General features: G+C 39.3%; 2 protein-coding genes across 2 annotated transcripts in view; one reads left to right on the forward strand and one right to left on the reverse strand.

The window, feature by feature from the left end:
• Window positions 1-6,199, forward strand: part of adgrd2 (adhesion G protein-coupled receptor D2) — a 40,547-nt gene extending 34,348 nt beyond the window's left edge. The window contains exons 22-24 of the mRNA XM_067575402.1: window positions 449-507; window positions 604-634; window positions 4,480-6,199. Coding sequence (XP_067431503.1) covers window positions 449-507; window positions 604-634; window positions 4,480-4,487 — 98 coding nt within the window. The 3' untranslated portion in view covers window positions 4,488-6,199. The remainder of the gene's footprint in view (window positions 1-448; window positions 508-603; window positions 635-4,479) is intronic.
• Window positions 6,200-6,266: 67 nt separating this feature from the next.
• Window positions 6,267-26,791, reverse strand: LOC137191172 (steroidogenic factor 1-like). The gene is made up of 7 exons (XM_067601053.1): window positions 26,571-26,791; window positions 24,381-24,499; window positions 23,889-24,030; window positions 22,563-23,218; window positions 13,852-13,971; window positions 11,566-11,713; window positions 6,267-9,425 (listed from the first exon to the last, which is right to left on the reverse strand). The coding sequence occupies exons 1-7, from the start codon at window positions 26,590-26,592 to the stop codon at window positions 9,172-9,174; spliced, it is 1,461 nt and encodes a 486-aa protein (XP_067457154.1). The 5' UTR covers window positions 26,593-26,791; the 3' UTR covers window positions 6,267-9,171.
• Between the last annotated feature and the right edge of the window lie 719 nt (window positions 26,792-27,510).

Genomic DNA, 27,510 nt, shown 5'->3' on the forward strand with positions numbered 1-27,510 from the left:
TGCAAAAGTGGGTGAAATATAATAACAGGTCACTAAGGGGTCAATGATGGTGTTAACTGATGTCCTGTCATCTCGTTATTGACATGTCCACCACTTATGTGCACTGTGACTTACAATAATTAAGCAAATGATCAGTGATGGTCCCAACAGAGGCAAATCTGTCCTGCTGACACAAGGCTAAATGACAAAAAACACAGCAAACCTGCATAAGGAAGGGTGCACGTTTTATGATGAGAATTCAAAATGTTTTTCATTCTCAAAATGTTCTTTTGTCATTCGTTTTGTTAGCATTTTAGTTTCTTTGTGTGTATTTGATAAAGCTTTGTGTTGTGCGTTGTGTTGCTTGTATTGTACATCTTTGTCGAAGACTTTTTTGGCCTTGCATAAACAAATGTGTTGATCCTAAAGGGAGAAACTAAAAACAAATAGCTGCATTTGTGTCTTTCAGAGAGTTTCAGAAAGGAAAGCTTTGTGAGTTTCTCTCTGAAACCAGCATCAGGAAACCAGGTAAGTAACATGTATGCATTATCACTGCACAGTGTTATCATACAGCGTATCATACTGACTGAATGTGACTTGTTTATATCTTTTTGATTCTAACAGGTGGTGCAGCTGACTGGGTTCAAGCCATCAGGTACAATGACAATGTCACTGCACACTAGTCTTAACTAATTTATATTCATTGGAATTAGAATTCTGGGGAAAAAAGCAAGTCATTTATTCAAAATATAGGTCAATGATTGCTGAGAGTTACTGTAGTTACCTATGGCTAGATTCACATTACATGCTGCAATGGCCCGAATCTGATATTATTGCCTCCAAGTGATTCAGATCTGATATTTTCACATGTGTTTTTTGTTTGTTTTTAATTATGCATGCACATATCGCCTGTCATTATCATTCAGGGACAGCACCTCACAGCCCAGAAATAATCATGGATATATTATAAGAGCTGGATACCTGACTAAAAATGGTGCCCATTCAGTCCAGTAAGAACTGTTCGGCTGGCACATATGCCTAAAAAAGTTCCTAGCCTCCAGGTTTGCTTCCGTGTTGTGTTGTTCCCACTGAATGTGTCCACGGACTTTACATTGTGACGACATCACAGATTTTTAAATCGCTTTTCTCGGCTCAAGGAAACTTTTACAAATAAAAAACCTCAATGGATCAAAAATTCATAATAGAAAGAGTCATAATTGACCTTGTTGCAGTTCAAGGTGTCTTATCAACAGTTTTACAAACGTCTCTTTTACAATGATGGTCTATGAGGAAAATGCTTTTTGGGTCGCAGGGGGATTTTTCGCTGCAATACTGCGAGTGACCACTGGGGAAAATTGGCTGCAAGGCTGAGCAGTGGAGCCAAACCCAGCTCTTATTATACATCCATGGTAATAATAAACATGGAGGAGAGTGACATCATCAACAGGGGTCAATGGAGAGACAAGGAAGTTTCACATTTGTTAAACTAGAAGGAATGGACCATGACTAAATGCTAGCACAGCCTTGATATCCATGTTTATGAGTTGACTGTCACAAAAAATGACATTTTACATGTACGCATGCGGCTCACATTTCAGTTAAATCTGTGCATGTGTTGGAGTTTACATATATACATATACGTATGCATGGCACTTACTAACATTAATGTGAACCATCAACACAAAAAGATCAGATCTGAATAAAAAATCTGAATTGAGAATTAAGGCCTGTAATGTGAACGTAGCCTAGAATCAGCCCAACTAACCTGGTCCAATTCTGGCAGAAGACACTTGCCCCAATACCAGCCCAAGTGCGGCTTACTGGACCTGAGTATCAGTCCATATCAGCCAAAGTCCAAACCCCCGAAATCCAGTCTGAGATCCTGACCTGATGCTGGTTGACATTGGAAAACTACTAAGCTACTATGTAAGGTGCTGGCTCAACCATCAGTAGAAATTTGGCTTTCAGTATACGAAGGACACCTCGACATGTGGACTGAAGGAGCCAGAGATAGAACCACCAACCTTCTGATTAGTGGACGACCCGCTCTACCTCCTGAGCCAATTGGGTTGGTTTTAAAACCATCCAAGCAAACTCTTCATTTGTGGTGTGAAAGCAAAACAAACCAACCGCAGGATTTTCTGATTTTAGCTTAAATTCAATGAAGATCCATCTGCAGGTTGTGGGAGCTGTCAAGAGGCAGTCCTATGAGTGATCTGTACAAGATTATTTGGTAACCACAGTAACACATATGCACATCACCATGTGAGTGCGGGGATATCCCTCATCAATCAGAAAGTAAAAAGGAGTTAATAGAGGTGTGTAGTGCATGTGTCCTGCAACCCTGTCTCCTATAAATTATGTTTATATATGACCAACAGCAAATACATTTTGTAGAAAACGCAGTGCTGGCTGACTTACATTTTCTGTCAACATGATGAGGAAATGATGAACATGATGAGTGAGAATTCTCAACTCATTAAATGAAGTTTTTAAAGCGTGCTGATCTTGTTCAGTTAGTTCAGTTAGTTTTACATTTTCACAACTCACAAGTCAACTGATTATTCAACTTAAGTTCAGTTAACTTACTTTTTTTAAAGGAGAAGTTCAAAATTTTTCAACTGTGTCTTAAAACAAGAGTCATGTGTCCATATGAACAGTGAAAGAGGTTTTCCTCGCTGTAATCATTCCTCCTGTTCATACTGGATATTAAAAGATCCTTCAAATGTGCTTTCAATGGAAGTGATGGAGGCCAAAATCCACAGTGTGTCCACACAGTCATTTAAAAGTTGATGTGAAGCTTCTATTCAGCTTCAGCAGTCTGAGTTAGTCATATCAAGTGGATATCTGACACATTTACGGTCTTTTTAGCATCAAATTCCCTCTTTGTGTTCAGACAGTGTTTCACTGTTGAGCTGCAGTGGAAGTATAGTAACAAAAAGAGGGACTTTGCCACTAAAAAGACTGTAACGTTGAAAGATATCTACTGGATTTGGATGGATGAAGCTTCATATTAGCTCCAGATGAACAGGAGGAATGATTACAGCAAGAATAGCATGTTTCAGTGTTCATTTGTCTGTATGACTGTTGTTTTATCCTTCAAAGAACCAGTGTGTAGGATTTAGTGGCATCCAGCAGTGAGGTTGCATACCCCTCTCCCTCACCCCTCCCTTTCAAGTGTGTAGGAGAATCTGGCCCTCTTTAGGGACAGTGTTTGGTTTGTCCGCTCTGGGCTACTGTAGAAACATGGCGGTGCAACATGGCAGCTCTGTGACTCCCTATGTAGATATAAAGGGCTCATTCTACGGTAATGAAAACACAACCAGTCTTATTTTCAGGTGATTATATACTAATGAAAACATACTTATGAGTATTATATTCCATTTCTGCCAACAGAGCCCCCTAAATCTTACACACTGGTCCTTTAAAGCAGCAGGGGTTTAAACTGTATGATAGTACAGGTGTCTGTAGAGCTCCAGGAAAAGCAGCAATTTACCAACAAAGGCAGTGAAGAAGAAGATTGTAAACTAGAAAACAATGCAAGATTTGAAATACTTCAAAAAAAAAATCAGTTTTGAGAATGTTCTAAGACCTAGACCTCAGTCAAACACACAGTGGTGAGTAACACTCAATGTGAACATGTTTAAATCTCCACAGGCTACATTTAAAATAAATCCAATTAAATCTCAACATGTCAGGTGCTACGGACACTGATCCCTGACTGCTGTTTCTGTTTATTTCTGTCACTTTAAGGTATTATTAGAAGTAGTCTTTTAATGTGGAATGCTTCATGTTTATTTTTAATTTTCACTCTGACATTTTTTTTTTTTTTTTTTTGCAGTTTCTGTAAAAAAATCACATTTTAAAGTATTTGTAGGAAAAAATCCTCTATTGAAGACTTGAATATAAACAAATATGAGCTTGTAGAGAGTGTACAGAGTTTGTGAGGAGTGCCTGAGTCAGAGCACTAACACTGTAGATGTGTGTAGAGTGTTTGAAAAGGGTGTCTCTGTTTACCTGTGCGGTGCTCAGCATTAGGCCTGTGTGAAAACTGCCCCTGTGTCTTTTGTTGATTTGAATGTGTAGGCAGACACAACAGATGGTCCCCATATTTCCAGAGGGTTAAGTCACTGTCAATGGCTCTAAATTGTCTGGCAGTAGTGGGAAGGAAGTTTGTAATAGATTCATTAAATGTTTTGCCGTCTGCGAGGAAGGCCTGATGGATGGTGTTCGAGTGCTGCTGGGTGTTCATTTTTGACCACCGAGACAAAGGAGAAGTTCATTCCCTTAATCAGGAATTGACATGTCTGGCTATTCACGCCATCAGCCATTAACCACTCCAACACCTGCTCTCTCTCTCACTCCGCCTTTCATTTCCCTCCCTTCTCCCGTCCTCTTTTGTACATAAACACACTCACACTCTCCTGCAATGCAAAAAACATGAAACATCAGCTGTAGCCGGGAGTCGTACCTAATGCCTTTCACTTTATTTCACCGCAGGTTGTTGAACTGCAAATGGAGTGGATCTGGATACTCAATCACTATAAACATGCATCACACTGAAAGAAGGTAGACCTGGACACACACCGGCCACCACACACACACACACACACTCTCTCTCTCTCTCTCTCTCTCTCTCTCTCTCTCTCCACCAGCGTGGAAGAACATGAGCATGAAGGAAGAAAGAAGTGAGCTCCACCTTTCTTTGCACTCTGTCTGTTCTGTCTTTTCTCAGACAGATCAATATGAACACACACACACACACACACTGATCCCCAAACTACTCACTTTTTTAACACTTTTTTTTTATCAGCAAAAAAAAAAAAAGAAAAGAAAAAGAAATGGACAAGATTAAGTTGATGTAACAGAACCTCAAGTGTTCACACACCAAAACCTGTGCAATAAAACAACAATTTTGTTTAAATAAATCCTTACTGTCCCGCCTGATAGAAGCAGATGAGCAGCAACCTTAAAGGGTGAGTTCACCTAAATCACAAATCTGTTTTATTCTTTTTATTTTCAGTTATTTAGGACAGTGGAGTACAACTTTTACACTCCTAGCGTTGGAAAACAGACTTTTCAGATTACTCCCCAGACCTCACTGTGAGCAGTTTTTTTTTTTTTTTTTGAAAATACAATATCCATAAAAACTATTCATGTAGACAGCTGTTACTGTGAATGATAAGGACATTGTATCTGGAAAGACACAACCCCCATTGTACTGGGATGGAGGCAGAAATCTCAGCAACCTCAGTAAATATAACCAGACTGCTGCATCTGCACGGCTAGATCAATAATAATGTTACAATAATAATCTTTTTTTGCTTTTATTTGTAACACTGGCTTATTTCTATTCTCCTAATATGGCATTATATTGTGGTCCATGACATAACTGTGTAGTGACTGTACATAATGTACATGTGTGCAGTTCACCGTAGATGGCACCAGGTCATTAATAATGCCATGCTGAAAAAATGTGTTTACAGTGTTGCTGTTATAATGTGATGATTGTATAAAGCACAGACGAAGCCAGAACCCTGACAGCACAACAGGCATCGGACTAAAAAACAAGCAGGATGATGCTGTGACTGTAACACACGTAGATGTTTGCATGAACATCCCAGAGAGCTTCTTCAAACTTCAGATCTCTCCTAGACCTGTCTGCAGGATCTACTCTACTGCTCTTTCTTCTTCTTCTGTATGATGACAAGCAGCTGCTTATCTTTCCTACAGCTGGATGCACTATAAGCTAAGAAAGGCTCAAACTGTTACTACATGTTGAGTGTCTCTAGATAGTCTGACCTACCAGGAATCATGTAGTAGTTGCTGATATATATCTCTACAAAAAGAATCCCAGTTCTTGGTGTTAGCTGTTGTGCTCTAAAGTCTGGTTATGGCCTGAAGTGTCTTAATTGTGTTGTTTGACATCATCACCGATTGTTAAAGATGATCTTCTTGTTCTACGTTCAGACCTGTTTGAGGAATAAAGAAATCATTGTCCTCTGAAGACCTTTGTTCCAACACTGAGTGTCATCACTCTTTACAAAAATAATTCAAAAAGAGAAATGAAAGTTTTTATACTGCTCTGTTCTGGAGACATTGAATGACTTGTTGTTTCTAAAACGGATGTTTGATGTTTTAGAATAAAACTGGTGTGAATGATGTTTGTAGAGTACTAGAAGTCAGACAAGGCTAACCTACAGCCACACTATGACTGCTGTGTTGAATCCTGTATATACTGTATGTATGAGCTCTGACGAATGTTGTAATGACAGCCGACACACAAGTGGAGCTTTACTTCATTGAATTTTATTGGTTTGATGCTATTACAATAAAATATATTTAAAGAAAACAAAATGCTTTGGTCACTTTCTCTTTTAGGAGAAAAGCACTTCAGTTTAAGACGGGACAGACAGTCAACCCACAGGAAAAAAAAACAAAAAAAAGTGAACCAAGAGCAAAAACAAAGGCAATATCAAGAGAATCAGTTCCACAACAGTAGCAATTTGACCTCAACATAAAGCGGAGAACTTTTATCGGTGTTGAAATGTATTTTCATCTTGCGGTAGATATTCACTTCACAACATAAATATACTGTACAGAGTGATTACACACAGCTGTCTCAACTGGAAAACCAAGAGCTTGTATGATTATGTGTGTGTGTGTGTGTGTGTGTGTGTGTGTGTGTGTGTGTGTGTTTTCAGGCAGACATTAAGTTAAGGCAGGCGGAGTGATTGTCTACGATACTTTGACATGGCTGACTCTTCCACGGCGATGGACGAAGAAGGAATGATTTTTAAAATGAGCACAGTGAGGAAGTTCAGCAGCACAATATTACAAACACTGCTTTAACCGTGTCTTTGTACTTTGCGGTTGGCCCTGGCGACCGTAAATATCGTTCACATTGTCATCATCACTGAGAGTCATGTGCTTTTAAAATGGATGTTGAATACATCTGGGAGTTTCCAGTTTGGGGGAAAAATACATTAGTGCTACTTTTCAACACAGTAAGTGTCACAGATAACACACTGACTGCTACAAACACACAGTACACTGTTGATAGACCCATAGTACAGCCAGCCAATATTCTATATGAAGCTGATAAGACACTTTTAATTAAAGTGGGTCATGGGTTAGTCAGTCACGTCCACATGTTGCCTATTGAGGCTAGAACTAAATTCTGGATTAGAGGATCAGATTGGTCATCAAATCCTATGAAAAGACCCCAACCAACAATGTATTGATATATATATATATATATATATTACTCCGCAGACCTCCATTGTTGTCCAAAAACCATCAACACACACACTCTAGTTTAGTTTGATGCCACATATACCAGCCTGTGTGTACGGATCAATACACATCTGAAAATTGGAAAAGTGAAACAAAATGGTAATTCAGTAAGATTATCAAGATAATATACAGTGTTCTGGTCCTGTAGATACTCATTAGTGCAACAAATGTGAGTTGGATTTGTTCGTCCCTCATAAATGCACCATTTTTCTCCCGTTTGAGTAATGCTGGTTAAAAACTACAGTTCCCACAAAAGACATGAGTTTAGTAAGAACCAATGGGCTGAGTAGAGAGGTCAGATGGACTAACATATTGTTGGTTTTGGTCTTTTCCAAATATTCAGCTTAACGTTTTTGAACAGTATTTATATGAGGCATACAACTGTTTTCATTCTGTGAACTAAACTCAACAGCTTCATCACAGACTCAGTCAGTTGAACTCTTGTCCACATACAGTACACTGTGTTGAAAAGTGACACAAATGTAGTATCAACCTGACACCTTCATTTTTAAGGGTCCATTGTTTTATTTAATAAAATTTAAAAAACACAAAAAAAACCCCAACTAGGAACCAAATGTTGCCTCATGCATCTTTTCTCTCCCTGTGTCTCCTCTGTGTGACAGGAAGGGTGAGCACTCACCACTGCTTCCTTTTGCTTTCACTGAAAAGAAAACCATTTGCACACTGACGTGTCTTTTTCTCCTCTTCTCTGCTCTGGCTTCCTTTTAGTTTTTCATCCACAAATTAGTGTCTGTGCTGTCTACAGTTTGTTTTTTCTCTCCTTCCTTTATCTTTTAATTTTCTTTTATTGGCAACAGTTTGATGGATAACTGAATGTGTTTTTCTTAACATGCCTGGCTTTTGATATATCAATATATTAACATATAAATAGATTGAAACAAAACTATATTGAACCCCACAGAACTTCTTATTTCTGTTTTTCGTAAGGTTGGTGACTAAAAGAACAAGTGCAGAGATACGAGCAGTGCTAGTCTAGTCGGACCACTGTACAGTCATGTTATACTGAACTGTCTTCATCAAAATAATAATAATAATAATAATAATAACAATAATAATAATAATAATAATAATCTAGAAACAGTGTTGCTGATCTTGGAATCATAAAGTTGCATCTAATATTTTGATCAAAAACTCTTTTTTTCAACACTAAAATTTCATTTCTGAAAAGAGGCTACAAAATCCATCTGAGAAAAGTGCACATTAGCTCACCCAGCAACCATTCTGTAGATGGTTCCATGTGAATGTTCCCATCTTGTGATGCGACAGTTTAACATCAGCTCACCCAGAACCAGATTTCCTATTGAAAGTGTTTCGCAGTGATATCAGAAAGATATTTAGGTGTTGATGTTACGAAATGATGCAGGTAGCAGCTACAGACAGATATTACAACATTCATCTCGACAGCATGTTTTCATGGCTGATCAGCACTGCTGCAGGCTGCAGCCTCCTCCTCTGAGTCTGAATGTTTGCTGGGCAGCTCTGTGGGACGTAGAAAATCTTTTCGGCAACGTGGGATTCATGTGATATTTGGTCAAAAAGGATATAATGTAACTCTACAGGTAGACCTAATTTTAGATTTTTGAAAACAGGGTAGAAATCCAGTTTAAAAAGGTCACATTAATGTAGATCTACAGGATATGAAAACATTAACATTCAAAATCTTAAAACCACCTTGAATACAGATGGAGCTTTATAATTCCAAACTCAAAAGAACATTTTCTCCTCTCCACTAAAACAAAGCCCTCACAAAGACGACCCAGTATGAACCTGTCTATCTTCATTTGATTTTTTTTTTCTCACTCACACTTTCCCTCCCACACACACACAGTCCCACCTGGACAAACATACAATGATGAATCATCTTGCATGCGTCCTTCACACGCACGCTCGCTTGGCGTGCAGCATCTCAATCAGCAGGTTGTTGCAGGGCACCTCTCCGCTCAGATGCATGTAGCACAGGTAGTCCTCAGCATGTGTGCTGAGGGAACGCAGCTCCGGCAGCCGCACCACCAGCTGGCTGAACTTCTCCTGGAACTGAGGGTAAGTGGACAGGGTGTACTCCAGCAGAGCCCCGTTCACCTGCTCCTGGACACCCTCAACAAACGCCTGGTTCTCAAGCAGCTTCACATCTGCACACAAACAGGCAGAGGAGCAACATAGATCATCAGAGTCAGTGAGGAAAACTGGATTTTAAGGTGTTAAAGATCCACATGGTAGTAGAGATAAAGGACCAGGACAAGATGATGTGTGATTTTCCCACAGATACGTCTAGTTTCAAAGTGTTATATTGTGCTTAGAAGCATGGTTCAGTGTCTTTTACTGCATATTTTGAGTTTGTACAAAAATGAATGGTGTGTTTGAAAATTCCCCTAAATATCACCAAAAAGTCAAGTATAACAAGAAAAGGGAATATGTTTTGAAGGATGACAGAAAAATGATGAATTTCTTTTTTTAAACAAATCATGACATTGTGTGATATATGTCCTTTTCTTTTAATATATCATAGATGCAGCTGTCACTTACATGAAAGCCCCCAAAATACTAAATAGTAACATTAACATGGGTCGTCTGATGAAATGGTCGGATTCACCAAGAAACACGGAGAAGTTAAGCCTGTTAATAGTGTAATCTTGTCAAAACATTTGCGTATGCATGACATTAAACAGCATGAATGTTCATTTGCAGCTTTGAAAACAGACAAATTAATCTTTACTCAAAGTCCACTTACTAGCCTTTTCTGGAGCTTTCAATCGCATCTCACAATCTTCATCAATGGACCATCAGTGGAACTTAAAACTCCATCTGCTGATGAAGACTGTGGGATGCATTTGAAAGTCCTGGATAAAGGCTAGTAAGTGGCCCTTGAGTTAGAATTAATATGTCAAAGATTTCTTTTTTCTTAAATTTGTTTAAAATGTGCACAACATTTGAATGGAAACTTGTTTTTCAAGGTTCATATAGATAATATATTGAGACTGAGGATGCTCAAAGTTGTTATTCAGTAGAAAATCTGACTGTTTTCATCCAGAGAAATTCCTTCAATATGTTGTAGTAAGTTCGTATTTGAGTGTTATAAAAGTAAGTATTAAAGTTCTACTTCAGAATAAAAGAAAAGGAGACATAAATCTGTTTGAAACTTTCATGTAATTCATTCATTAAGGGTAAAAATGCAGCTACTGTGATTCATACTGATTCTATACTTTATAAAATAAGATAAATGTGTGGCGTGTGGGTGGCTGTATGAGTGTGTTTGTGTTTGTGTGTGAGACAATAGCTAAGCCCTCCGGTGGACCAGCATTCAGCATCAGCTGAGCCCATCTTGGAGAATCCATTCACACAATAATTAAATGTTTTGAATCAATGTTCTGAATCATCTTTTCAAACTGCTTAAGGGCAATTAAATTACCCCTGACAAACCTGACTCTAGAGATGAGGGAGAGCGAGAGCGCAAGCAAAGAAGCCGCCGGCAAAGACAGCAAATATTTTCTGCCTTTGACAAGTGCTCTCCCCATTCAAAAGCTCTTTGTTCCCTGCTTTGCCAGCGCTAAACAGCAAACACTTCTGGGAATCTGGGCAAGCCACATCTATGCTCTCTCCATCTGCACAAGCTGTTACATGAATGTCGGTCCTGCCATCCAATGATAGACCCATCCATTACGTTTCTTTTGAATGCCATTAGTGGACAATGGAGGAGGATGTCTTTGTTAATATTGGCTTTTGTCAACCCTAGAAATTTAATTAAGTGAATTTATTGGAGCGAAAAAAGGCCAGTTTAGAAAACACTTGTAACCTTATAGATAAATAGGTACTGCACATAATCTGCAATTGTGACATTTTTTCATTAAAATGTCACTGTTGCTATTCAAATTCTGCCAAAAGACAGCATCAGTATGGCCCTGGAGTCCCAGGAAGTTGATTAATTTCTGCATTAAAAACCCACTATTCTTCTGAATACACAATACAGACTATACAGGAAAGCTCAGGCCTTCACAAACACATTTTGTTTTGCAGATAGGTTAATCAAGGATCAATCCTTCTTAATACAGATGTTTAAAAGAAGAGACTCTATGTACCAAATATTAACACTGTTTTCTCCTTTGAGAAGTTTTAGCAGGACAAAGCTGATATTAACTTATAGCAGATATACTCTATGATTAAAATATAATCTTTGCCTGATGGTGATCACTGACTGTAAGTCATTATTTGCTTTTTTCATTCAACACATCATCCCATCACACATCATGAAGCCAAGACGTGAGGTTGACTCACTGGGGTTGAACAGGAGGAGGAATTTCAGACAGGCGATCTCTCTGCGGTCGACCTGCAGCGCCCGCAGCCTCGCTGCCAGCTCCTGACCTCTCTGGACCAGATTGGACAGAGTCCCCTCGGCTTGGGACAGGATGGACGAAAGCTCCACCTGAAAACAAAGGCACCTAGTTTAAAACTCTCTCTTTAATCTTAATTAAGACCTCTAACTTGGCTTTTGTGGAGGACAAGAAAATGTTTGCTGGGCTTCTGCATTTCCAGTTTTATAGGAGGAAAAATGAATGACTCAATATTGGTTTAAATGTTGAATGTCATCAGTTTTAATGTGGCAGTATATGATAACTTAAGTCACCTATACATTGTGCTAGCAATCATTTTAAAAGAATGTATATCAGTTTTTCAAAATGAAGGCTATTTAATTTTGCAAATAAACTCCTAATATTCATATGTTGTTTAATGGTTGTAGAGAAAAATACAGTCATTTAACAGGGAGTACTGTAATCCTCCTGACATATACATATATAGATATACTATACTCAACAGAAAACCACAGAGTGTGTGCCATTTCATTACCAAATATACATATGTGGTAATTAGTTAATATTAAGGAATAATACATTTTTATTAAACTTTGTCATTTCCATGATGTTCATTGGTCAACATGTCAAGCCTGAAACAAATCATCATTTATCATTATTTTACATTACATTTCATTTTTAAAACATTGTCTTCAGGAACTCCCATGACCCCTCAAGTATCACAGCCAGGATGGAATCCACATTGTTCCTCCTGAATCCGAGGTTTGACAATTGGCCGGAGCCTCCTTTCCATGAGAACCACCACCCCAGTCTCCAGTCCACAAGAACGGTCCCCGATCTCTATGCAACATTGAAGAGGCGTGCTGGCCATGACAGCCCAACAACGTCCAGAGCCTTAAGCATCTCAGAGTGAATCTCATCCTCACCCAGCGCCTCGCCACTGAGGAGCTTTTTGACTACCTCGGAGACCTCTGCCAGGGATATGAGTGAGGCTTCCACCGAGTCGTCCAGCTCTGCCTCCTCCAAGTCCCCAGTCAAGGTCAGAAGTTTTCCACCGCAGCTTCCCCTTCCTAAGTCGCCTGACAGTTTGCCAAAACTTATTTGAGGCCGACCAAAAGTCCTTCTCCATGGCCTCCCCAAACCCGTCCCACACCTGGGATTTTGCTTCAGCAAAGCCAGCAGCCAGTCTAAAACCCTTACCTATGGTCACAAGCTTCGGGTAGTGACTGAAAGAATGAGATCACAGATACAAGCGGACGAAATGTCTGGGTTCAATCTTAGAGATTGAGGGTGAGGAGCTCTGACATCTGGGGGGAGCTGGGAGTAGAGTCGCTGCTCCTTCGCTTCAAAAGGAGCCAGCTAAGGTGGTTAGAACGCCTCCTGGACACCTCTGGAGGTGTTCCAGGCATGTCCAACTGGCAGGAGACCCCAGGCAGACCCACAACCAGCTGGAGGGACTGTATATCTCTTCTGGCCTGGGAACGCCAGAGGATCCCCCAGTAGGAGCTGGAGGGCATTGCGGGGGTAAATGATGTCTGGGCTTCCTTACTCAGTCTGATGCCACCATGACCTAGTCCCGGATAAGCGGCAGAAAATGGATGGATGGATGTCTTCAGAAATAAATTCACCCCATTCAAAGCATTTAACCAGCTCTAAAATCACATCTCTTTTCACTCTCTCATTTTTCCACAATAGCCACCTACCTTAAGACTAGTATGCTGATATGGTGTTTTATCTCTCCACATCAGCCACAATAGTTTGGAAAACAGTGTGGAAAACCTGACATAACATGTGATTTTAGGCACACATTAATGATTATTAAATTTGTGCTGCATTCATTTGTTATTGAAGGCCTTTTACTGTATTCATTCCAGCATTTTCCTACCACTGAATAGGTGTGGTGGGTCACCCTGCCTTACAGAGCTGCTAACCCTCAAAGAATTTCATTTCTTTCATCTGTTTCAGAGGCTGTTCTGTCTTGATAAAACACACAGTTCTACTGGCATGAAAATAAGCACATTTAAACATATTTTGAGTTTTATCAGAATTGATTCTAGAGAGGCAAAAAAAAAATCCAAAATCATTCATTCAGTTGGTCTAAACACTAGATCCTCACTGATTTCCATACTGTAAATGAAATCCAGGATCCTTTCAGATACTTTCTTGAACCACATTTTGAATGGAGTGCGGTGTAAGTGAATGAACCAGGGTGATATTGTGCGGATAGGAAGTTTTGCGAGGGAGTTGTTACCTCCTGGCCGGTCACCAGCAGGATGCTGTCTTCCTTTCCATGTTGCACTTGTCTGAAAATGTGATCCAGGACCAGAAGTTCAGACCAGCAGTTGTGAAGCAGCTTCATTTGATCTCCCACCTCCAGGAAGCACGCAGACAAACAGACAGAGAGGGAGAGAGGGAGATAAAGATGGAGAGAGTCAGAGGGACACACACAAAAAAGACATTATCTTAAAGTAAGTCTACAGTTTGAGGTTCTCTCTGTTCATTCATTCATAGAGTTTATTTTCCTTGACTGATATTCTTTCAACCCTAAAATGTTCCTGATTATTCTTCTGTTACTGTCTTCCACAGCGTCTATGTAGGAAGGAAATCAATATCTTCTTTTTCAAAGTATTTTTCAATTGTATTTTCTATCATTTTTGTTGTTCTGTTATATTTAATATGGTCTACGTGGCATAATTCCTTCTATGTGTAAACACACTCGATTTAAAAAGAAAAGAAACATCGACCCTCCTGTCACGCTGTCAGTCCAGAGCCAAATCTCACTGAAATATGTGACAAAACCAGATAAAGTAAAAAATGAGGTGACCATAAAAACAAGCAGGGAAGAGAAATGAGCTGATGGTCGGTGGTGTTTGTGTTTGTGAGTGTGTGTGATGATGTGCTGCCGCGTTCACTGTTGTGTATTTACGAGCATCGTCTGAGACCTCTTCAACCTGCTCACCTCTCCCTAACCCCCCCCCACCCCCCTCCACCCCTCCCAGTCACATCTGCTCTGTTCTGGGGGATGGGTGTGTGTCTGTGTGTGTGTGTGTTTTCAGATTGACACCCCCCCCCCCCCGCTGCCCCCCGCCCCACCTCGCTGCAATATTGTCTGTAAAGTGAAGGACACGGCAGTCAGTGATTCTGCAGCCGCAGCTGCTAATAGGCCCAGATGCACATTCGTCTGACACGTAGCTGACAGAATTACTGTCCATCTGAATGAAACTATATATCAGTCGCAGAGGAGAGGGTCCAATCTTGTTGGCCTCACACTCATCTGGATTGGTGCAGTTGTGGGGGTTTGGGCGTACAGTGATAAAGGAAGGGGTTAAGGAAGCAAGAGGTCTCTGCGACCTCCTGCGCTTCCTCTCCAAGAGGAGTTAGACACTGAGCTGCAGCCAAAAAATCACTCTGAAAAATCCCACAAACATGCTGAACATGTAGAGGGGCTTTATTTTTCCTTCTCAGTGTTTCTCTCTGTATGTTGGAGTGTGGATCTGTGTTAGACTGATCACTAATCCTGGTTCAGTAATAAATGACTCTAAATGGCTGACAGGACCTTCAGTGCTACCAGAGTAATGTTCATTGTCAGGTGTGGTTCGACCTCTCAAACATTGTGAGAGTGTGAGCAGAGTGGAGGGTAAAGAAGTGGAGGAAAGCTTCTGCATACTTTTACCAAATGTTTACAGTTTTACAGATTTTGCCCTTTATTCTATATGCTTGTTATGTTAACAAGTCTGAGTTTAAGTCACAGTTGACCTTGTAGAAAGCAGTGAAGCCTATTATTCTTTGAATTCTTATTTACATTATTCCCTTCAGAATGTCCTTGTATTTTCATGTTTTACCACATAAACATGTCAGACCCTCAGGGCTTATGGTGCACCATCATTTCGGAACATTCAGAACGCATTTGTTTTTATCTTTTGCAGTAGTAATAACTGTGTCAGTGGGACCCAATAGCTCCTATAATGTTTTAGTGACATTATGGAATTTTCAGAAACCTTGAAAACCTCTTCTTATGATTAAACTGACTATTAAGTCAAGAGAACGTAATTTCAAACCATTTAAAACTGGAAATCGGGAAAATCTCACTAAATGTTGATATGTAAAGAAAATATAGCTGGTTGAAGAATTCTGATAAAGTAGTAATTACCAAAAAAAAATCCACTGTCTTCCATAACGCTGATGAAGATGAGTGTCATATCTAGAGCAGCAGAAGCTGATGTTGTTATGGCCATTTCACATCAACAGCAAAGTTTGGAATTTGGCAACTTTAGCACAAACATATTAATAGTATCAACCTCTGAGACTCAGTTCTGGTAACCAATGAAACCATGCCAAGACTAGGAACAACGATTCAAAAGGAAAAGGGCTGAATTTAGTCAGCTTTGACTGGTAATGCAGCGCTGCTATCAGAGATGGCCTCTTTTTACAGATAACATGCTCACACATCAAATGAATTCTACACAGATTGAGATTTTGTGTGAAGCAATGTGACAGCACACAGCATTAAAGTAGTGCAATGTAGTGAGGCTCTGAGTGCAGAGAAGTCTCCAGCAGTGTTCATTATTTGGTCCAGTAGTAACATTAGAAGCAATGCGTATAACCAGTATATAACCTCATGAAATATAGTCAATTACTGCAATGTTAGAATGACAACTGGGGAAGAGTACATGTATGGAACATGCTGGGGACCCCAGAAAACTGTCTAAAAAGAGGGAAAACATCACTCCTTGAAGTTCATCATTTAATATGTAGATACAGAGAAAATATTAACTATCCAGTTAGGTAACCCTTGAATAGTGTATCTCTATTTTGTAGCTCAGAGTGGATATCTATTTCATCTCATTTTTGAGCGAAACTCTTGAAAATCTTCTTGGACATGTTATTTTTAAATTGCTTGTCTCCAGTTCATTGCCTGTAGTAGCTGAGCATTTGTGTGTTGTTCATTGTGTGCACTTCCTCAGCAACATCTTCCATGTTCAACAGGTGAATGGAAGGTCAAACACAAGACAGACAAAGGCCACCTCTGGGGAACTGCAGCAATCAATAGCTTCCATTCTGCTCACAATTTAATAACAATGTAGACGAGCGGAGCGCGGAGCTGCAGTGGAGAGCTGACATTCCCCCGTTATCGTCTGCATGGAATGTAATTATCCAGCCCAGGGAAACAGCTCTTTCTGCGGGAGGCTTTCTTGGCAAAATATGCACAGCTTTGTTCTCACTGTCCATGTTGGCTGTTGGCTTTAAAAATTGCCTGAATATCACCAGAAATACATCAGTTGTGTTTAATGTGGTGCAACATAAGGCTCTGGGGAGGACACCAAAAATAAGGCCGCATAGGTCTAACGGTCAGAAAAACTGTCACGTTACAAAAGAAAAGCTGCAGATATGACATTTTTTTCACATTTTGGTATGCTGCCACAGCCACAACTTTATTTTGGAAAAAGAGAAGTCAAATAAAGTGAACATGTGCACATATAACATCCTGTTAGTGGTTTACATTTCCATCACACACACACACACTGTCTCCGTTTGTGCTATCAAGAGTGTCAAATAACTCACAAATGTATCAGTGCAAACTGAAATCATGCAGTAAGTGTATCTATCAGAGCCGAAAATTCACTCAGTCATGAAGAGGAGCGTTGTGAAACTAACTACAGCACACAGAACGCTCAAGAAGCCTGGAATTAAATGGTCGTTTTTTTTTTTTACATTATTGGAGTCATAACTAAATTATATTGGATGAATAAATAGTTTGACGGATAATAATTTTGGTCTCCTAGAAACTAAAACATGATTGAACTTTTGTGTGTTCAGGTGAACTTACATCACTTGGTTAAGGTGAAGACAGATAGTGGTCTTGGTTTACAGTGACTTGAAGCACAAGACAAAACGTGTTATTAACACTTGACTGAAACAACAATCTTTCTCTAATAACCGCTGGACTCAAACCTCTGACGTCAGAGTCCTGTGCATATTATTGACAGCAGTTATAACTGGTGAAACAAATTAGTAGTAAATGTCATTTCAAGAGACTGAAAAAGGAAAAGAAAGGTAGGCCATGACAGGACTTCAAAAACCATGAAGGTAATATCATTCGATAATATTCCCTCTCCAAGCAAACTTCATAGTAAAACTAGTACAGAACACAGACGTGCAATCCAAACTGTTCATTACTGATCAGGCTAATTACTGCTACAGATGTATGATTCAATCAATCAGCAACTAAATACATGCACTTATTACTTTACTTCAAGGAAACAAGGACCTGCTCTCAGAAAATGTGAAAATAACTACTGTAAATATAATTTGGTAACAGAGACAAGCAAAATATATATTAATATATATTTTGATATGAGCTGAGCAGCCTCTGTGCATCTTTCCTGTATGATATCAGGATACTAACGCAGAGGAGTCTTTCAGACATGTATCTGTCTAAGTGGAAGTAGGATACCTTGTTGTTGTTCGTTTAAGAAGGTGCTACAAATCCCATCATCACCACAATGTGGTCTTTGTTTCTGAGACGGGAAAGGTACAAAAGTAACAATAAAGAAGACTAATCCTTTTGGATGTTCTCACAAACCATGAATTCAGTCATTATTTGTAGTTTTTTTTTCATAGCTGACATATTGTGAAATCAATTGTAAACACATTATGGGAACTGGTCTGCTCAGAACACAGCAACATTACTGCATCGGTTCCATTTTACCAACAAAAACCTGTATTAAACTTTGTTTCTATTCCTGTGAGATACTGCGGTGCACATGAGCTGTTAGCACACACAGAGGCCTTTATGATCAACACTTTGTTTGTTGCAGTATTCTCTGAAACGCCAGGGGCCGTACAAACAAAACATCCTGTGAATAAGAGTCAACGAGTGTTCTTCGTAACAGTTTCCAGTCTTTGTTTACTTTGTTCTGTGCGTTGTTAAAGTTATTTTCCTGTTTTTTTTTTTGGGTGGTCACGTTCTGACGTACTATAAAGACACACAAAATGAACTACGATAGAGAGAGCGAAGGTAAAGGAAAGTAGGCTGCCTGGGAACAGTAGTAAACACCGACGTACCACCAAACAACCAAACATTAATGTCCTATAATTACTGTCACTTGTCCGTCTCTACCATCCCAGCTCCACCAGAATCAGCAGGACCACTTGCATACTGCAAAACTCAGAGGTGCAAACCAAGCACTGCAGCAACTTGTGGAGCCTTCACGCTCAACGTGAAAGACACAATGACGTCATTTTTGACACCAGGGACACTGCGTCAAGCATCAACCTAGCTTTAGTGGAACAGGAGCAGCCCCCGCTCCACCTCCTGAAAGAAACAAATAAAAACAAATAACACTTCTACTAGCAGGATAGCGGGAGTGTGACAGGCTCACACCAAAACCTGACATCAATATTATATAATAATTCCTCATTTATGTGCACTTATCTGTGACGTGCCCACCTGGCGACTAGGGATGGTCCTCAAAACCTGGTTCTAAAATTTAAGGAAACCAAGAAGGTCGGTTCTTTTACTGTATTTTTTTTACATTTTGGTGTAACTCATGGTCGCGCTGCTCTCTGCGTCTGTGTTTGACCGAGGCAGTGCACACACACACACACACACAGCAGACAGAGCAGACAGCAGAGCAGAGATGGAGACAGTGAACCAGGTGAAGCGCGCTGGTTCGTCTACCCTAACACTAATGAAAAAGAACCAACCAAGAGTATCGTTAACGAACCGATTTGCTAAGGCGTATCGATAAGAGTAGAAGTATTGATAAAATCCTAACAATGTCTTACACCCGCCCCCCCCCCCCCCCCCCCACCTCCCCCCCCCACCCTCCAAAAAAATCCTAGGGGAAAAACAGACAAAGGCTGCTGGCTACTGGAACAGTGTAGCTTTTCTATCCAATGAAAAAATATTCTCTCGCACCCCTCAAGTGGTACTGAGCCACGCACAGAGGCTTGGATATCTTGGATAGCTTGGAAAGCAAAGCTGGTGGGGGGGGGGGACTGGGGGCCACCAAAAGTCTAATGTTACCAGCCAAACTCCAGGCAATGATGCATATTAATTAATATTGACATTTTAATATTATTAGCTCAACAGCAAAGTGGCGCCTGTAATCCCGAACTGACTTTAAATTGACAAATGGATACAACACTTCACATATAGAAGAGTTACAATTTAAATAATGAGAAAATGTATCACTCTACGTCTGAACCATCTTAAACAATAACCTGACAGGTTTAAAACGTACTCCTTAAAAACACATCATTCATAGTACATATCTGACTAGATTTTAACCACGACTAAAACACTCAATAAATGAAACCAGTTTGGGTGAACCAGCCTGTAATATTACTGTCAACACAATACTATCCCAGCAACTGTAAGGCCTAGTGCTAGTACTAATAATAATAATAATAATAATAATAATAAAAGTATACATGAATCCTTGCTACTGTTTGTGTGAAGACACATCTGCTTCACTCTGCAGCCTTCATGGTGTGAGCAGAGAATCCAAACAGAAAGAAACCAGACAAAGCTTCACACATGCCAAAGTAATGATTCTCTGCTGATCAGGCTCTGCTCGGTCTGGTGTTAAGGTGCTAAGAGTCGAGACTAAAAGTAGTTACAAATGATTTATTAGCATGTGAATGAACTGAGTGACCAGCACAGAAGACCTCATGTCCCAGCGTGCGGCAGTCCCAGCAATGAATGTCAACGAGTGAATAAGTGTGAGGCAGTAAAGGAGCAGACCTGCTCCGACTGCGCCTGGCTAAATAAGCTGTGTTTGATCAAAATACTGAAAGGAATCTCACTAAATCTCACCAAGGCCAAAATCAACCTTTTGTTGACAGTTAAACTGTTTAATTGGTTGAATCAGTTTGACCATGGCTTGTCGACAGATGTTTGTTTGTCAGCACAGACATTATATTATGACACACTGAAGAAGGTAATATTTTCTTCTTTGTTGTGTAACTGACCTGATTTATCAGAAAAGAATTATAATCCTCCATTTTTACTGTGAGCAGTAGGTGTATTCGGCCATATTGGCAGCAGCAGCAGCAGCACATTTAAGCACAACAACAGTATCGATTCGTCCAGCAGGGGACTTCAATCTGACTGAGCTACTAAATCATCTACACTGTCCAATACTACAGTGAGTCTGTGACACAACCCACAAAGACAATCACAGCGCTGGAGATGATGGATGGAGACACTGATGTATGTCCAATCATTATCCTCAGAAGAAGTGTGTGTGTTTGTGTGTGTGGTCTGATCAGCCACTGTTCAGCACAGAGACAACAGCAGCCAGTAATAATAATGACTCTGACACAACTAAAAGACTTTAGACTTGTTCCTCTTTACTGCAACATCATGACCTTACAAATTATACTCATTAAGCAACTACAAGCATTTCTTTCATCTCAAACATTACTATTAAAAAATACTGATCAGTGTTTGTTCATGTGTTAATACCAGAGCACATACCCTTCTACAAGAACATCAAATAGTTAAGATGCCATAATGTCATTATACCATAATTTAATGATATGCAGTACATTCATTTATCTGATGCTTCCCTTCCTGTCAATGTAACTCTTAAAGGATTATTATGATGCTTTTCTATGTTTTATGTTTGTATGTTTATGTGGTGTTGTCTCCAGTCAACACCACAATGTATGAAAATTCACTTGCAAAGATTTCCTTGAGTTACAGTATGATGTCATCCATCACACTAAAAATACATTTTGATAAATGAAGTCAGATATAATATTTACGTCATTTACTGTCGTTACCTCAAGCAGCTCTCTGCTCTCTGCAAGCTGATTTTTCACATGTTGCAAAAATAAACTGTTGCCAACTGTGGTTTTCATTGTTAAAGTGAGCTGTGGGTCCATTCTGAGTGAGTTAATTGTGAGTGAATCGTGGGTGTACGAGTGAACTTTGAAAGCATTCATTTATTTGTGTCATGCTGAAATGGCATGTGGGCCTGTAAACTGTATGAATACATTTCACACGAACACATTTCTTCTCCTTATTATTTTCTCACAAAGCAAATGTTATGTAACAAGGTTCTTGTTATTTTTAGTGCTATTCTTATTTTATTAAAATATATATATATATATATTAACATTAAAAAGCTGTATTGTGGTCAGTATGAATAAGGCTGAATTATTTCTTCTTTTTTTTTTTTTTTGTTGCACTGCTTTTGCAGCATTGGTGAAGCTTTAACTTTTTTGTTGCAATACTTTTTATTTTGTTAAGATTTAAGCCCCAAGCAAAATTTTTATTTCTATTTGGCAGATAAGAAAACTCTCATATGGATCAGATATCAAACCAGTATTAAGTCTGTTACTAAGTCTAGTTTTCTCTGCATATTTAGAATAAAACACTTTATTTTAGCCTTTTTAAATTTCACAGTTTTAGTGAATTAATTCATGAATTCGTGCAGGAGAGGGCACACACTATGAGTCCGTTCTAGTCTGAACCAGATGAGTCCAGGGAGAAAAAGAGAATATAGAGTTTAAAGATACTAATCTGTTGCCTCCTGATCCAGTTGATTTTTAAGACTGAAAGCAGGACTATTGATGTCATAGTTGGGAGAAATTGTGATAAAAAAAAAAAGAGAGTTCATCCAAATGTAACTTTTGTCCTCAACTTTCCTCTTCTTTCGTCTGCAGCATGTATTTGTCTTTTGATACACATGAGAAGTCTGATTTGAGGGTTTGGCTGTTATTTAATTTTTATTTGACAAATATAGAATGTTGTTTTAATGGCTCAAAGAGTGTAGCAAAAATACAATTTTTACAGGATATCATATAAAACTGTTTGGATTGTGTATGTAAAGCAGGGTTATGGAAGAGAGAATAACCGTAGCTGCAGCTGTAAAATGTTCTGCACTATTTAGAGTGTGTGCATGCACGCCTGTGTGAGCATGAGGACGGGGTAACGTGCTCAGTACTCACCCTGAGCTCCTTGAAGAAGATGCAGCTCCGAGCCCACTCCACGATGGAGAAGAGAGTCTGGTCCGCCATGCGACACATGAGGCTGAAGGTGCTGGGCTTGTCCAGTCGGCCTCGGCTGCTCTGCTCCTGCTGCAGATGAGCCACGATCTTATTTTGCACCACCAGCTCATCTGGATCACAGCGCAGCAGCTCCAGAACCAGCGGTGGCAGGCTGGGAGGCTGCGGTGAGGCTGAGGGGTACATTTCTGGGTAGGGGTATCCTGTCAGAGACTCGGGGGAGCTGGTGTAGTCGGGGCACTCGGCTTTAATCGCCCTGCCAGGGAGGGCTGTGTACTGGTACTGAGTGGTAAGGGGCACGTGTGACTGCATGGCCATGCCCAGGGATGGGGGTCCATAGAGGTTGGCCTCGTAGTCTGTGGGGGTGATGGAGCTCGGGGTGGAGGGGAGGAGACTTTTCGAGATGGTAGGCAGGCTGTGCAGGGTGCCGGTGAAGCCGTAGTCAGTCTGCAGAGGAGAGGCTGGCGGAGGAGCTGCACTCTCCAGCTTGAAGCCGTTGGATCGTATCAAAGCCTTCTTCTGCTGCTTCAAGGCCCTGTCTCTCTTGTACATGGGGCCAAATTTATTCCTCCCCCCACGCATGCGGTCTGCACGCACCGCTGTCACACAAGAGACGAGAGGTGAAAAACAGATTTACAGATGAAACAGCGACTCTACTGAGTTCTCCTGCAACGCCGAGCTCTCTTTTCCAAAACTGATTACAATCATAACTTGCATTTCACCAGAATTCCCAAATCTTCCTCCAGACAGAGTAAATAGCAGACATGTTGGTCATTTTTGCTTCCCTTTTTAGGGCTGAGATGAATCCCCAGAGTCTGTGCAGCTCCACTCCTTGTAGCCTAAATAGAGCTTTTGATTTAAAACAGGGGAGTCTCCGGGATTTTATCAGTAAGTCAAGAATGTGTCCTTTTTCTGCTACGGAAGCAGGTGCTTTCCTGCATTGCTGTCTGGGAATTAATCTCATCCCATGTGTATAGGAAGCAACTATGAGAGCTACAAGCCCACAAATCTATAGTCATCAAAATAATAACAAAACAAATAATAATAATAATAGGCCTACGCACAAGAAGTCTTTACAGTTACATTATTGGCATTATTGTTGAAATTATGATGAAATAAACAAAGCAAATCATGAAAAAATTGAAGAAAAAAGTATAAATATACAAATTTTCTTCTTTTTTAATTTGTAGCAAATAATAACACAATTATATATGAATATTATTATTGTTGTTGATGTGAAAACAACAGGCTGTGTGCAGTCAACTGTACCTTCAAGGCGCATCCCGACGTTGAGGCATTTCTGGAAGCGACAGAAAGGACATCTCTTCCTCTGGGTCTTGTCTATTTTACACTCCTGGTTTTCCGCACATGTGTATCTCTTGTTGTTCTGCACTGTCCTCTTGAAGAAGCCCTGAACACACATCATATGTTAGAAACAGCAAATAATTCTTACACAATATGTCACTTTTAAAGAAATAAAATTGTTTCCAAATCTTTGCGTAATTTCGGTAAATAATATTCGATGAATAAAAAGTGAGTCTAATTTAGCATTTTTCTATTTTATTTTTTATAGCTAAATAGAAGAGGAAATTAAATGAAAATGTCACAAGTTAAACGTGTGCTCGTAAATCATATCAGGCTGTTATAAGGAGCGTGATGACAACATCCGTTAAAACACGCTGTGAAAGCGGTTTTGGTTGATCAGTAATAATGAGTTGGTTGAAGGAATGAGTGGAAATGCGGCGCAGTTTGAACAGTTACCTTGCAGCTCTCGCAGGTGAGGAGACCGTAGTGATATCCAGACACTTTGTCTCCACACACAGGACACAGCTCTTCCAGGTCATCATCATATGTGTATTCCATAACCTTCAGAGTCACACCTGGTACACACACACATTCACCCGCCAAGGACAACGCGGCACGTAAGTGTACAATGCAAATATTTATACATACATATACACTCACCTGGAGAAAAAAAATCAATAAAAAACGCGTTTATATCCTGTAAGTTAGAACTGGATGGTATTTAATATAATGGAGTTTCACATGTCGCAGATTTATTAAATGTGTCGTCACTTTTTATTTATTTATATTTTTCCTAAATCAATCGCATGATAAATAATAAATAAAAAGCTTTTCAAATACAATTGTATTAATTTAACAATGTCAGAGACTCTTCGTTGTTTGAGTTCAATATGATAATTAGGCTATTATATTCATAAAATGCATACATTCAATATATATTCACTTCTGAATGAAATCATATTTCTATACATACTTCATAAGGCCTAATAAAAATCATATTTATACAATTTAAAAAATAATAAAAATCTTATATGTTGGACGTATTTTTTAAAAAAATATATCGATGTAAATATAACTCTTAGAGAAACTCATTTTTATATGTAATTTCTACGTAGAATGTTTACGTGTTTCCGTGTTGACTACATTATGACCGTGAGTTGCGCTTTATGAACAGACATCATTCAGAGATACTTTTTAATATATGTTTTGTTTTTAGATGGCCTTATGACCATATAAAATATGACATATAAAGGCAGGCAACTATAAAAATATAAAGGGGCTATATATAGTCTCCACCCGTTTTTCACCAATATCTACATCAATTGATTATTTTTTTCTGATTTTTTTATTAATTCCTTTTTATCATATTTATCACTTTCATCCGTTTGAAAGCACTCCGCATACACATTTCACTATGATTGATTTATGGCATTATAATAAGGGGGATAAACTAATGTATTCTTCAAAGTAAAGTATGGAAAAAGCGAATTTAGACACTGAATCCCGCGCGTTCACACACACACACACACACACACACACACACACACACACACACACACACACACACACACACACACACACACACACACACGATCTCGTTCAAACACGGCTGTACTTTGTGGAAGTGGATGTCGGCTGTTAGCTAACCCTACCTGACAGATGAAGCCTCCATCAGTGAGTGTGAAAAAGGAATGAATCACTAAACCAGCACGTTTAAATAGTGATATGCTGGAAATAAAAATAAAAAAGTAATTGGCAGATCCTTGTTTCGGGAACTTCCGCTCGGTTTGTTTCGGTGTCCCGCCGGTGAGAGAAAGATGAAATTATCCTGCTGTCGATAACAAGGAAGAAGTGAAATGAGCCGAAGTGAGTTGAGCTGAGAAGCGGGAAGAACTGACGGCTGAAGTTCGGGCCTGCACGGGCGTCGCGTGAAGCAGCTCGTGGGTCACGCACGCAACAAGGGGTCTCGCGGGTTGTTGGAGGATGAAACAGCGGTGCAGGTGTAGTTATAGGACTATATAGGCTAAATATAGTGAAGATTATTATTATCACTATTATTCATTCATATTTAACCTGTGTTTTTTAGGCATTCTTATTTTGTCGTTATTGTTGTTGTTGTTGTTGTTGTTGTTGCATTATTAGGCTTTATATATATATTATTTATATCATAGTAGCATAGTCACAACGTTTATTGATTAGTATTATATAGCCTGCTTTTATTCCATTATATTGTTTTCTATTTCATTTTTGTAAAGGTGTAGCTACATTGCTAGGCTAATAAGCTACAATTTCTTGTACAACTGAAAACTATCAATTAAAAATTATACTGCTATTTTTAGAGGCCTACTTTAATAATATTAATAATAATAATAATAAAAATATTTTCTTTTGCATGAGTTCAGGTGCTCGTTTCAGTTGATCGCTGTTCAGTTGCATCGTGGACTAAAACTGTTTTTCTACAAGGATTTCTGCAGTTTCCTTATCAGACAGTTATTGTGACACTGCACAACAGGTGAGAGATCTCTGGAGTTATTATATCAGCTTCAGGCCAAGAAGCCTTTCTTCATTTATTGGGCTTAAATTGGTTTCTTGACTCGAGCAAATATTTATCATTAGGATATGTAAGTTTGAAGTGAAGAGACTTACCGTGAGCCTTGTCTCCCAGCATTTGAACAGCAGCCAGTCAGTGATGATTGTCTGATAATTAAAAGCTGAGTGTAGGTGTTGCTGCAGCCTTGCATGAGCTGCCGAGGACAACAAAATAAAAAAAGACCAATAGAAATCCGGATGGACTCTGTGTAGAACAGGGCCAGTAGAAGGTGTGTGTGAATATGACCATTGAAGAGCTCAGAGTGAAACTCCTTCAGTCCGCTCGCCCTTTACTGCGCTTCCCTTATCACAAAAGTTAGACTGCTTCGCTGCTATTGGTGGACGGCGAGTCACGTGACGGATGCTCGCTGCCTGTTCCGTAAAATGCCTGGAGAGGAGAGGAGAGGAGAGCGGAGTGGTGCTGATGGAGGAGTCGCACTCATGTTAACGCGCACACACGTAGGACCTTTTCTCCTCCAATGGTTCAAAAAAATCAACCTAAAAGTACACAGCGGTAGTTTTACAGGATATTTTTATAGATGAGCGATCATTTGTTGTTTACTTTTAATGGAATTTATTTTTAATTTGACTGGAGAGAAGAACTGTACCTGCGGACACATGAAATTATACTCTATCATTAGACAGTTGGGCCACATTTCTAAGCTCATAGCTTAGAGATAGAGCAGTATAATAATGATAATATAATATATATTACATATTATATAATATATAACTATAAATAATAATAATAATGAGAAGAAGAAGAAGAAGAAGAAGAAGAAGAAGAAGAAGAAGAAGAAGAATACGTTTTCTATTATTATTATCATTATTATTATTATTATTGCTGTTGTTGTTGTTGTTGTTGTTAATGAATATGAATTTATATATATGTTACATATCAGACTTAAGTGTCGGACATCTGTTTCTGTTGAATTTAAATCAAATGGCCCCAACAGAAATATACTACACATAATCATACAGATATAAATATATTTAC

This window comes from Thunnus thynnus, chromosome 2, assembly GCF_963924715.1.
Source record: "Thunnus thynnus chromosome 2, fThuThy2.1, whole genome shotgun sequence".
In the NCBI taxonomy this organism is placed as follows: Eukaryota; Metazoa; Chordata; class Actinopteri; order Scombriformes; family Scombridae; genus Thunnus; species Thunnus thynnus.